Below are 11433 nucleotides of genomic sequence, written 5' to 3'. Positions count from 1 at the left end.
CCTGCCACCTCCCCCCATCCCCCCTGCACCCTGCCCGCTGCCTCGCCCCAGTCCCTCCACCTCGCCTGCTGCCTCCTCCATCCACCCTGCACCCCGCCTGCACCCCCCCGCACCCCATCTGCCGCCCCCCTAGCTCCCGCACCCCACCTGTGTAGCAGATGGCGTCGTAGCGGGACGAGGGGTCGGGGTAGCCTGTCTGGTTGGCATGCATGTAGACTGTCCTCACGCCCAGCAGGTTGCCCCCGCAGTTGGGCCGCGCCTTGGAGATGGGGTAGCGCACGCTGCGGTCAGCCAGCCAGCCGGCGCTGCACACGTCCATGCCGCTCTGCCAGGCCAGGTAGAGCTGGCCTGTGGTGGCCAGCCGGGCACCCAGCCGCCGGCACTCGGCGCCTGCCTCCTGGAAGGTGAACTTCTCCGGAGATGTCGCATAGAAGACGTCGCCTGCGAAGGACAGGACCAGGGCCCCAGAGTGAGGACCTCCCTCCCCACTCCTCCCCTGCATCCCTGGCCAACCCAGTGGCTCCTGGGATCCCAAATCCTGCTCCAAAGCACCCTGCCGGCACAATGCTATGGACCATCCTTCTCCCGGGGCATCTGTCCTAGGAGGCAAGCATTGCTCACACAAGCAATCCTTTAAAAACAAATCCACATTGGAGGGGCGCTTAGGTGGCTCAGTCGGTTAAGCGGCAGACTGCAGTTCAGGTCATGATCTCACAGCCCTGTGTGTCAGGCTCTCTGCTGACCATTTGCTCAGAGCCTGGAGCCTGCTTCAGATTCTCTCCCTCAGAAATAAATAAACATTAAAAAAATTAAAAAGAATAAATGTAAAAAAAAAAAAAAAAGAAATGACTTAAGTCAGGGTGCCTGGGTGGCTCAGTCGGTTAAGTGGCCGACTTCAGCTCAGGTCATGATCTCATAGTTCGTGAGTTCGAGCCCTGCGTCAGGTTCTGTGCTGACAGCTCAGAGCCTGGAGCCTGCTTCTGATTCTGTGTCTCACTCTCTCTCTGACCCTCCCCTGCTCACACTCCGTGTATCTCTCAAAAAGAAATAAACGTAAAAAAAATTCACATTCGGATGGGAAGGGCAGGCATTAGACTTTGACTCTGAGAGCAGCGGCTCCTAAACTGGGGTCTCTAGGCCCTGCAGCGTCTGTAAGGACATTTGTGGGGGCTTCTGAGCTCTTTTTACTATTTGCAAAACCCTGAGAAGGTTGAATGGGGGGCTTAGGAGCAGGTGGTGGGCACCTGTTCCCGGGGAAAGTGCTGGTGGGGCCCACTTGGTGGCAGCTCTGCTGGGCAGGGCCCAAGAATGGGAACACAGCTTGTTCCTTAACAGGCTTTGGGCCCAGCAGCGAGAATGAGGAGAGGGAGCCCAGTGGGGAGAAGGTGGGGGGCTGTCCCTGCCTTCAGGTCCTTTCCCGGGAGGAGCTGCGGACTTAGGTGGGGCCGGGGTGGGGGCAGAGGCTGGGGTCGGGAATGTCAAGAGGCGTGATGGGGGCAGATGGGAGAAGAGAGGACATCCACATGCCTGGGTGACTCAGGAAGCTCTGTGACCAAAATCAACAGCCTTTACAAAGCAGAGAAAGACTCCAGGTCCCTTCCCGCTGCCCCCCAGGGCCTCCCGGAACCAGCCCCTGGGACCGCCTAGATGGGGCTGGGGGCCGGGCAGGGGGCGGGAGGGGGGGAAGCTGAGAGAATGGAGTAGGGCGGCCAGCTCTCCTGGGAGCCAGGTTTCTGGGGGGCCCGCCCTGGAGCAGCCTGGGGTGTTCTTGGTGAGTGTGGCTGGGCTGGGCTGGTGCAGTGGACCCTGGGGCAGTGATGGGCTGGTCAGAGCAGCTGGGGACCCCGGCTGGTAGGCACAGTCCCAGGGGAGAGACAGAGACAAGCATTTCTTGGGCCCAGTAGCGGTGCCAGACACTTGGCAGGTCCCTGGGGCCCCTGCGGCCCTTTCCCTCCCCCACTCTTCCCTCCCCCCCACTCTCTCTGTGCATGGCAGAGGGGCTGAGTTTGGGCTGCAGTTGGGCCAGAGCCCTGCCCCAGAGGGGGCCTGCGTGGCCCCCAGGGTCAGTGGGGAGAGGGCACAGGTGCGGGCTTTGGGGAAGAGGGGGGCCTCACCCTCCATCTCCTCAGCGAAGCAGTACACGTCATAGGTCTCATTGGTGTCTCGGATGCCGTATGTCCTCACGCCGGGAAACTCATCCTTGTCCCCATAGCAGCCTTCCCTGGGAGTATGGATGGGGTACCTGCCAGGAACCCAGAGCGGGGGTGTGACACTCAGGAAACAGCAGGGGCCTGTGGCCTGCGCCCTGGTACCCTCCCTCCGACGTGGGAGGAAGCCCGTGGCTCGCCGACGTGCTCGCCGGCCTCTGCCCTGGATATGTGGGCCGCTTGTTTTCCCGGTTTTCTCCCAAGCTTTATGGAGATGCGTGTTTTCACCGTTCAGCAGCCCCTTTACCGACCATCTCTCGGTACTGCACGTGCTGTCGCAGGGCCTGAGAAGCTGTTCTGTGGAAAGGCCAGGCGGTAAATATCCTAGAGCTTGCAGCGTCTAGGTCTCAAGCTGACCACTCAACGCTGCCACCAAGGTGTGAGCCCGCCAGAGACAAGGGCGGGCTGGATGCGGGCCGTGGGCCACCGTTTGCTGACCCCTGCTCTGTATCATTGGAGTCTCACATCAATCTAATAAGGTGAGTGCTATAGAGACTCCATTTTCACCTGGAAGAAACTAGGGCCCAGAGACATTAAGCACTTTGTCCAGTGTTACACAGCCACGAAGGGACAGAGCTGTGGGCTGAGCCCGGCTGAGTCTGAGGGGGAGGGGCGGGCCCGTGCACTGCACGAGGCAGCTGTCTGCTCGTGTTTTCCTTCGAGTGGGTCTTGTGTCCTAAGATCTCAAAGATCTACCCCAAGACTGCAAAGACATCTTGCTTTGTTTTCCTCTGGAGGCTTGGAAGTTCTGGTTTTTCTCTCGAGATCACTGATCCCTCCTGAACGGATGCCTCGTCCTGCCTGAACAGGCTCGCTCTCATGGACTGAGATCCCCCCAGGGCAGAGCTCTGTCCTGCTGGGCTACCCATCCCTTGGCAGCTGTACTTGGGGGGAAAATGTGCCAAAAAGCCTAATTTATGTAATTCTTGCATTACATAGGGGTGCCTGGGTGGCTCAGTCGGTATAGCGTCCAATTTCGGTTCAGGTCACAATCCTGCAGTTTGTGAGTTCGAGCCCCGAGTTGGGCTCTGTGCTGACAGCTCAGAGCCTGGAGCCTGCTTAGGATTCTGTGTCTCCGTCTCTCTCTCTGCCCCTCCCCTGCTCACACTCTGTCTCTCTCTCTCTCTCTCAAAAATAAATAAACATTAAAAAAAATTTTAAAGGCACATAAAGGCCTTCTGTGCAAGTTCTGTCTTATTTTAAAATTCCTATCGGCCAATAAAAGTATTTCCACAGCAGCACTGGAGTTTCTAGAAAAGCACACGATGAACTTGCTGTCAAGAGAGTACCTGAAGCGTTACTCTGTCTTCCTGCATTGTACAATCGAACAGTCCCAGAGCTGCATATCTCTGAACAGCGACAGAAGTGGTGTGACCGTCGGCCAAGGCGTCGCTCCAGCCCCAACCAGGGGGGCCGCAGTGTCGGATGGCCAGGGTTCCAGCCCACTGCCCTTCCCGCCCCGGGTTGGGGGGCCAGGGGCTCACCTGACAGTCTGGTCGGCCAGCCAGCCGGCGTCGCACTGGTGGAAGCCGTCCTCATAGGCAGCCTGCAGCTGCTCGGGCGTGGCAATGACCGCGCTGTTCTGCAGGCAGGCCCGCTGGGCCCGGTCAAAGTCCAGCGTGTAGCGCGTGGAGATGGCTCTGTAATGGAACACGATGCCTGCAAGACACATGTGGGCAGGAGAGCAGGTCAGGCACAGTCCCCGGTCACCAAAGGCCCGAAGAGCTGTGGCCATAGTCCCTAAGGGCCTTAGGGACCCACTGCCCTGGGCCTCTAGCTGATGCCTAGATCTCCTCTCCACATTCTGATGTGGTCCTTCGGCCTTTGCTGAAATACCTCCAGTAACGGAGACCTCACTACCTCACGAGGTATCTCTTTTGAATATCTATGATTCTGATAATCAGAAAGTTCTTTGAACTGCACTAAAATCTGCCTCCTTTTAACGTTTCCATGGCACTCCAGGGCCTCATCTTTTCTAAGTGAAAGAGACACTTGGGGTCCCATGTATCCTCAGCTCAGAGGCATCCTAGGGGGAGTCGTGTCCTCAAGCCAAAGAAAAGGCCACGACCATTCCCCGTGGGCCATCGGGAGAAGGGAACCAGAGACCCATCATCCTTTTCCTCTGGCTTCTGGAACAGAATGGAGCTGGGGTGGGGGCTGGGGGAGGGAAAAGACTCCTGGACGAAGAGTCAGGAGACTCACTTCCAGGGAAACCTCAGGCAGATCACTTAACCTCAGTTTGCTTGTCTGTAAAATGGGGAGCAGCACAAGGCCCACTGAATCATGGGATTGCTCTGAAACGCAAACTTTCATTTACATGCGACCGCGGCTAGGACGTGTTTAATTTCCTCAAAGTCCAGAATGACAGCGTTACGGGCAGCAGCTGACGCTAACCGACTGGACTGGGGGAGGTGCAGCGGGTGGGGGCTGAGGCGGGCAGCTCGGATTTGAAGACCCATCAGCCTGCATCCACTGCCTTGAGGATACCGTTCTGGTTCTTTCTGCAGGGGAAGCAGCGTCCCTGTGGGAGGTTCTCACCTTTTACCACGACCTCCAGGGTAGCCTCGCTGTCCTCAATGCCATGCATGACCTCACAGCGATAGATCCCAGAGTCGTTGGAACGCAGGCTCTGGATTTCCAGGGTGGCGTCGCTGGGGATGGCCGGGTAGTTGGGCAGTGAGACCTTGTCTTGGTAGGCACTGTTGACCCGCACCTGCCCCTCCGTGGCCACCAGCAGCACCACCTCCTTCTCCTTGGAAACGCGGCTCCACTTGATTCTCGGGGAGAGGGGGGCGGTGGAGGGGGCGGTGGTCACGGGGTGCATGGGGTCGATGAAGTAGCAGGGGATGGTGAGGGAGCTCCCCAGGAGGGCCCGCAGCGGGGACGGTTCGGGGATGCTGACACTCAGCGAGTTGTCAGGGTCTGTGGAGGAGAGACAGGCCCGTCAGCGCCGGGAGGACCGCCCAGCCTCCCTGTCCTTTTGGAAATGACAAAAGTCATGAGCGTGTTCGTCTCTGTGGTGGGGGACATTCCTGTGCCATTGGGAATTCCCAGGAAGCCTTACCACAGCTTTTCTAGAACAAGTCTCTGGGCCACAAGCCAGGAAGGACGGAGCCGGGAGAGGGCTGCAGGGGAGGGTCAGGAGAGCTCCCGAGCTGAGACCCTCCTCTCTGTTTCTCAAACTGGGGTACCTCAGGGGATGCCAAGCCACAAGACAAACAGGTCCCACCTCCCTGGAGTGACAGCTTGACTCAGAGCTTTTGGGAAAAAGTTATTTGGGGGCAGGAAAAATTATCGTGGGGAAGAAAAAAAAATCCACACATTTAAAGCTCGGGTGCAAAAACCCTAAAGGTGAGAAGGGGGTCCACTTTGGACTCCATCCCGACTTTGCTGAGGGACAAGCATTCTCTTCCACTGTTGGGGAACAGGGGTGGGTGTGGGGCTGGTTGGAGAAGCATCAGAGAAGAGCAGACATTCACGTATGACCCCAAAGAATCAGGAGGGACGGGTGTGGGATCTGATCAGCTGCACCAAAGGTCACAGCTAGTGTTAGCAGGAGACACACAGCATGTTGACCAAATCCTGTTAGAATTAAAAGATCCTCTAGGGATGGGAAAGAAACGGCTTTTGCAAAAATAGCCCCTTTCACGCAGAGTCATACACTTATGGGACCCTTTCCCCCATCCACTCCGGGAGTGCCTACAGGTTGAAAATAAAAGAGTTTCAGATATTTGTGGGTGATAGATACACAACATGGCAAGGAAGGGGGTGCCAGGAATGTCTGGGGTCCAGCCCTGACCTGGGCAACCAGCCCCCAGGTCCTTCCACAAAAATTTCCCCCTGGAGGCTCTGCCTAAGCGCCGCAACGCTGTCTGGGAAGCGCTAAAAGGGACGGCAGTGTCCTACTCTGCAGCCTTTAAAGCTCTGACCCAACCCGAGGAAGGGGTTTGCCTGTGTGGACAAACCACCCAGGTTACAGCCCGGGGCCAGGTATTCGTGGGTCCCGGAGCAGGAGAACAGATGGAGACCCAAAGAGCCTGCGTATAAATATTTAAAAGTCATAAATCAAGGCCACAGACTGTTAAATAAAATAGGTTCTATCTTGCTATGTGACAATGATACCTTTCAAAAGGAGAAGCCAGATTCATATTCAGAATCCTTGGATTCCTGGGAGTTTTGGATTGGGCGGCCGAGCAGGAGGCCCGCTTTCTTTCTGCCACTTCTCTGCTCCGTGCCTGTCCCAGCCCTCATCCCCCAGCTCCGTCCACACCCCACACAAAGCGCCAGCCCCTGACCCCTCCTACAGGCCTGGGGCGGCTCACACCGGGGGCGTGGTCCCCTATCTAGGAGGATGAGAGACCCAGGTGTCCTGGGAAGTAGCTTGGGTCCACTTGGGTGTGGAATTGGGGGGCATCCTGGGTCCCCTGCATGGTCTAAAGGGGGAGCATAGACCTGTGTGGACATGTCTTGTTGGCCCTACAGATTCCTCGATTCCTCATCCTTTAAGGGGCACTGGGGCTGGAGGAGGGCTAGAGGGCATTTCCTGCCTGAGTCTAAGGGAGACGCAGCTCGCTTTGGGGCCAACCCATCCCGGGGTCGAAAGCCCACCTAGTGCCGGCCGCACGGGAGAGACCACGTGGGGTCTTCCCGAGGACGGCTTGCCAAGATCAACGAAGACTTGTGTGGTTGGTCGGGGGGCTTCTTTCTGGCCATTTCTCAAGCAAGTTTCTCTTTTTGATCTTCCAGCTGATCCTCCCTTGACGACTTTTCTTTCCTCTTTTGGCTTATCTCTATCCTGCCTCTACCCCACGCTCAACGTGTGGGAATTTGGGGTAAGATCCACAGACAGGAGACTGGGAAAATGGGCGCCTGCCAGGAGGTCTCCCCGTCATGCTCTCTGTCCATCCTGGACGCAGCGGGGAGAAGCGTTAGCCGAGCAAGGTCTCCGGGACGCACACGTGTGTGTTCTCGCACACGGGCAACTCCTCCCTTGCGGTCAGCCTTGCCTTTGTCCGACCGGAAAGGGGCGAGGCCAGGAAAAGGCCAGGGAAGGGGAAGTCATAACCCTGGGGGCAGCAGCACCACCAAGTTCGGGACCCGGCACCCGGAACCCAGCGTTGGGCGTCTGCTGGTTCCGTGAGACCCGCACGGGGGAGTCCTCACCTGAAGCTTCTATCGAGTGGGTTGCCGTGATGACCCCCAGAGTCACAAACACCAAGAGTAAAGTGGTCATAGTTCACCTGGAAGAAGGGAGGCAGACGCGTTAGGTTTGGCTACAGCGAAGTTGAAGGTCATGTGGTGCAGGACGATTAAACTCCACGTGCAAGGATCTGAAGTAACATCAAGAAAAAGAGGCTACAGGCGGTGGGAGGGATGCCTTCAGCAAGAATCCTGGCCTCGCAAAGCCGTCACAGACTGTAATTACACCGGGGAGTCTGGAGACCTCAGCCCGTCTTTTCTTTTCTCTCTTTTTTAAAAAAATTTTTTTATGTTCTTTATTTATTTTTGAGAGACAGTGGGAACAGGGGAGGGTCAGAGAGAGAGGGAGACACAGAATCTGAAACAGGCTCCAGGCTCTGAGCTGTCAGCACAGAGCCCGACGTGGGGCTCGAACCCACGAACCGTGAGATCATGACCTGAGCCGAAGCCAGACGTTCAACCGCCTGAGCCACCCAGGCGCCCCCTCATCCTGTCTTTGCTAGGCAACCTCCCTCCGTCTAATCTCCAGAAGGATCCCTGTGATGCTTCATTTTACATCAGCTTGACTGGGCCCTGGCAGCTCAGATATTTGTTCAAACATTATTCTGGGTGTGTCTGTGAGATATTTTTGTTTTTAACTTTTTAAAATTTATTCTTAAGAGAGAGAGAGACAGAGTGGAGTAGGGGAGGTGCAGAGCGAGAGAGGGACACAGAATCCGAAGCAGGCTCCAGGCTCTGAGCTGTCAGCACAGAGCCCGACGTGGGGCTCGAACCCACAAGCCGTGAGATCATGACCTGAGCTGAAGTCGGATGCTTAACCAACTGAGCCACCCAGGCGCCCATGTGAGGGTGTTTTTGGACGAGATGAACATTTAAGTTGGTAGACTAAGTAAAGCAGATTGGCCTGTTAACATGGGTGGGTCTCATCCAATCAGTTGATGGTGTGAATAAAACAAAAAGGCTGAACCTCCCCAGGAGAGAGAGAGAGTTCCTCCTCCCTGATGATTGTCAAGCTGCCTTCAGACTTGAACCCAGACAGTGGCTCTTCCTGGGTCTCGTGTCTTCAGACTTAGGCTAGAGCGACATCCTGGCTCTCCTGGGCCTCCAACTTGCCTGATACCTCTGTAATCATGTAGGCCAATTTCTTATAGTAAATCTCTTTCTCTACCTATGCATGCCTCCAGTTGACTCTCTCTCTGTCACCAGCTTCAAACTCAGGAACCATGTGTGTTTTAGGATGAAGAATGCTCCATTTGGGGGCCTGCCAGGGAAGATGCCCACCTGAGGGCGCTTGGGAAGACTCAGGGATGGGCAGATTGATAGCGAAGGAGGGCAATGAGAGCCCAGGACCCCTGGAGCCTGGCTACTTCCTGAACAATGACTTCATGTGGATCAGAAAGACCTTCCTTGCTTGCTGGAGAAAGGTCACTCCAGGTATACAGATGAGTGACAATCACAACATAAAGGCGTTCCCTGCACAACTGGGCTCCTGACTCCAAGTGAACCAGTGCAGGCAGACCCTCGAAACACCCTGTGAAATTTATAAGACACCAACCAGAGATATAGTGGTCAGCCTTGACAGTGAAATCACCTGGGTGTCCGCCTGGCCTTCTGGCACTTCAGAAACTCCCCAGAAGGTTCTGATGTGCGGCCAGGATGAGCATCGCTGGTGGGAGAGGGTGCAGCCATGCTGTGGCTGGCACTCCCTGACACGTGCCCGGCGATGTCTCCTGAGCTGTTCTGTGGGAGGGTCCTGCCCAGGTCCCCCGGGCCCCCCCCCCCCCGCCTTCCAGTGTGGGAGCATTTCATTTGGGCTTAGGAAGTGTCTGCATCACAGCTGCTCCTCAGGGAGGAGGAAGGAAGCCCTGGAGAGGGGAAGGATCTGGAGCTAAAGACAAGAATGGAACTTCTGGAACTTTCGGAAGCTGGGGTGACCCCCCCCCCCCCGTGCTGTGTCAGAGTCTGACGGCCCAGTAGGTGTCACTGTTGGCTCAGTCACCATACGCCCCGCCCCTCCCATCCCAGGAATGGGAGGGGGAAGGGGCGCGGGAGGGGCGACCCCTCTGGGGACCCCTTTTGGGTGTCCTGGCCTGTTGTTCTCAGTGACCTTTCTTTCCATCACTACCTGTCATTCGTGCCATGTACATTGGTTGGTCCCCTGAGGGATGGGAGGGCTGTCTGGGGGGCCCTACTGGGGGGCCCAGAGATGAATGCATGAGGCATGTTTCCCTCACCCCATACGAAGTCTGGAAAATGCCAGAAACCTCACAAGCAGCCTCTTGCTTCTCCTCAGGGATTTTTCTCCTTCCATGTCGCCTTCAAAAATCAGTCTCTGAGGTTCCAGGTTCTGAGACCGTGAGGGGCCCCAGAGCTGGGGGCACTCCCGTCTGGGCTCAGTGTGACACCCCCCCCCCTCCGGCCCCGCTGAGGCTAAAAGGGTAAGGGTCCCCTCCGGTCTGGGGACGGGGCTAGACTTGCGGGCTCCTCTCTTCCCAGAGCCTCAGGGATTCCAGACACAGGGCCGACCTGTTCCTCCCTCAGAACACCCTCCACTGAGAAGTTTTGTGTATGTTTTCGGAGGGGTGTTTCTTCCCAAACCCCGTGAACAAGCCTGACATTGTCCGGAAGGCGCTGGGGCTTGGGTCCGCTCTGTTTTTCTCCCTGGCCTCGACCAGGAATGAAAAGGATGGAGGTTTGGGGTAAGGGGGGACTGGGCAGAGAAGCTAATTTTATTTCTTCTTTTTTTTTTTTTAAGACAAACTTTGGGATAGAAACATCGCAATAAATACGCTCTTGTGTTTGTGTGTGTTTTCTCAGCTGTAAAGAAAATAGGGAGAAATTCCATTCTGTCTGGGTTCCAAGTATCCCCAGGACTCACTGAGTCTTTCATGGGAGGAGATGGGCTTTGCCAGTCGGTCAACAGGGAGGACCTTTCTCCATGGGAAGCAAAGTGAGGTGGAGGCGAAGGGGAACGTGGGGCTGGGGGCAGAGGAAGGGGATGGGGGGGCATCTGGAAGGAAGAGGAAAGAGGAGTTCGGGGAGCAGGAAGTGGGCACTGGAGGAAGACTGGGGGTGAGGGCCTCCAGGTGTGGTGGCGTTGGTCACCGAAGAATTGGCTTTCTCAGGAAACAAGTAGCAGGAGACCAGACAGGGGAAAGTAAGCTTAGTCGTGCTTTTAAGCTGAGCTGAGGGTGTGTGTGCATGCGTGTGTGTGTGTGTGTGTGTGTGTGTGTGTGTGTGTGTGTAGGAAAAGCCTCCACCTCCGCATCAGCGAGACTCTGTCACATGGTTGGTTGCCAACCTGGCCGTGGCCTTAGCCTTTACTCTATCAGATTAAGAGACTGGATGGGTAGTTCACCCTTGAATTACTCTTCCAGAAACGTGCAGGGGAGACCCCCAGACCTGAGACACACACTCCCCCCAATCAGAGAGATCCAGCCTTGGTCCTGGCGTGGCCACCTCCTCCTTTAATAACACAGGACCCACCCCCGTGGCTGTTTGAGGACTGAGGGAGATGATGTGACAGTCAGACTTCCTTCCCGAGGGCGGGGACTGTGTCTCGAGCACAGAACCCAGAACAGAGTCTGGCACTCAGTAGATATCCGTCAGCCCCACTGTCCCCACCCCCACCCCCAGGTCCCTGGTGGCAGGACTGGGTGAGCCTCTCAAGATGGGTGGCCCAGAAGAGGGTCCAGTGGCTTGGGCTTTACAGCCATGACCTCCCTGCCAGGGACCCTGTCCACGCTCATCGGAGGTATAGGTGGTCTTCCGTCTCTAACTGAACAGGAGGTGCCATTCACCAGGTGGCGCATGCCATGGCTAGGCAGCTGGGATGGTGTTCAACTTCTTCCAAGCTGGGGTCAAACTGACTCCCCCATAGTTTCCACCCATGAGCTCCACTCTCAGGGACCTCAATGAAAATGTCCACCCCTCTTTCAAGGGACTCATGCCAGATCTCCAGGGGTCCTGTCTTCTCCCACAGAGCTGCCCAGTTCCTTCAACGCTGCCTCATGTACCTTCCAGATCC

At 56.5% G+C, this 11433-nt stretch overlaps 1 protein-coding gene across 1 annotated transcript in view; it reads right to left on the bottom strand.

Moving 5' to 3' along the window:
• ACAN (aggrecan) overlaps window positions 1–7441 on the bottom strand; it is a 38000-nt gene extending 30559 nt beyond the window's left edge. The window contains 5 exon segments of the mRNA XM_029952295.1: window positions 148–441; window positions 2115–2242; window positions 3692–3866; window positions 4746–5129; window positions 7371–7441. Coding sequence (XP_029808155.1) covers window positions 148–441; window positions 2115–2242; window positions 3692–3866; window positions 4746–5129; window positions 7371–7440 — 1051 coding nt within the window. The 5' untranslated portion in view covers window position 7441.
• Between the last annotated feature and the right edge of the window lie 3992 nt (window positions 7442–11433).

The sequence above is a fragment of the Suricata suricatta genome, chromosome 9, assembly GCF_006229205.1.
Source record: "Suricata suricatta isolate VVHF042 chromosome 9, meerkat_22Aug2017_6uvM2_HiC, whole genome shotgun sequence".
Taxonomy (NCBI): Eukaryota; Metazoa; Chordata; class Mammalia; order Carnivora; family Herpestidae; genus Suricata; species Suricata suricatta.
The sequence above is the reverse complement of the archived record's forward strand: the minus strand, read 5'-3'. Positions and strand labels throughout refer to the sequence as shown.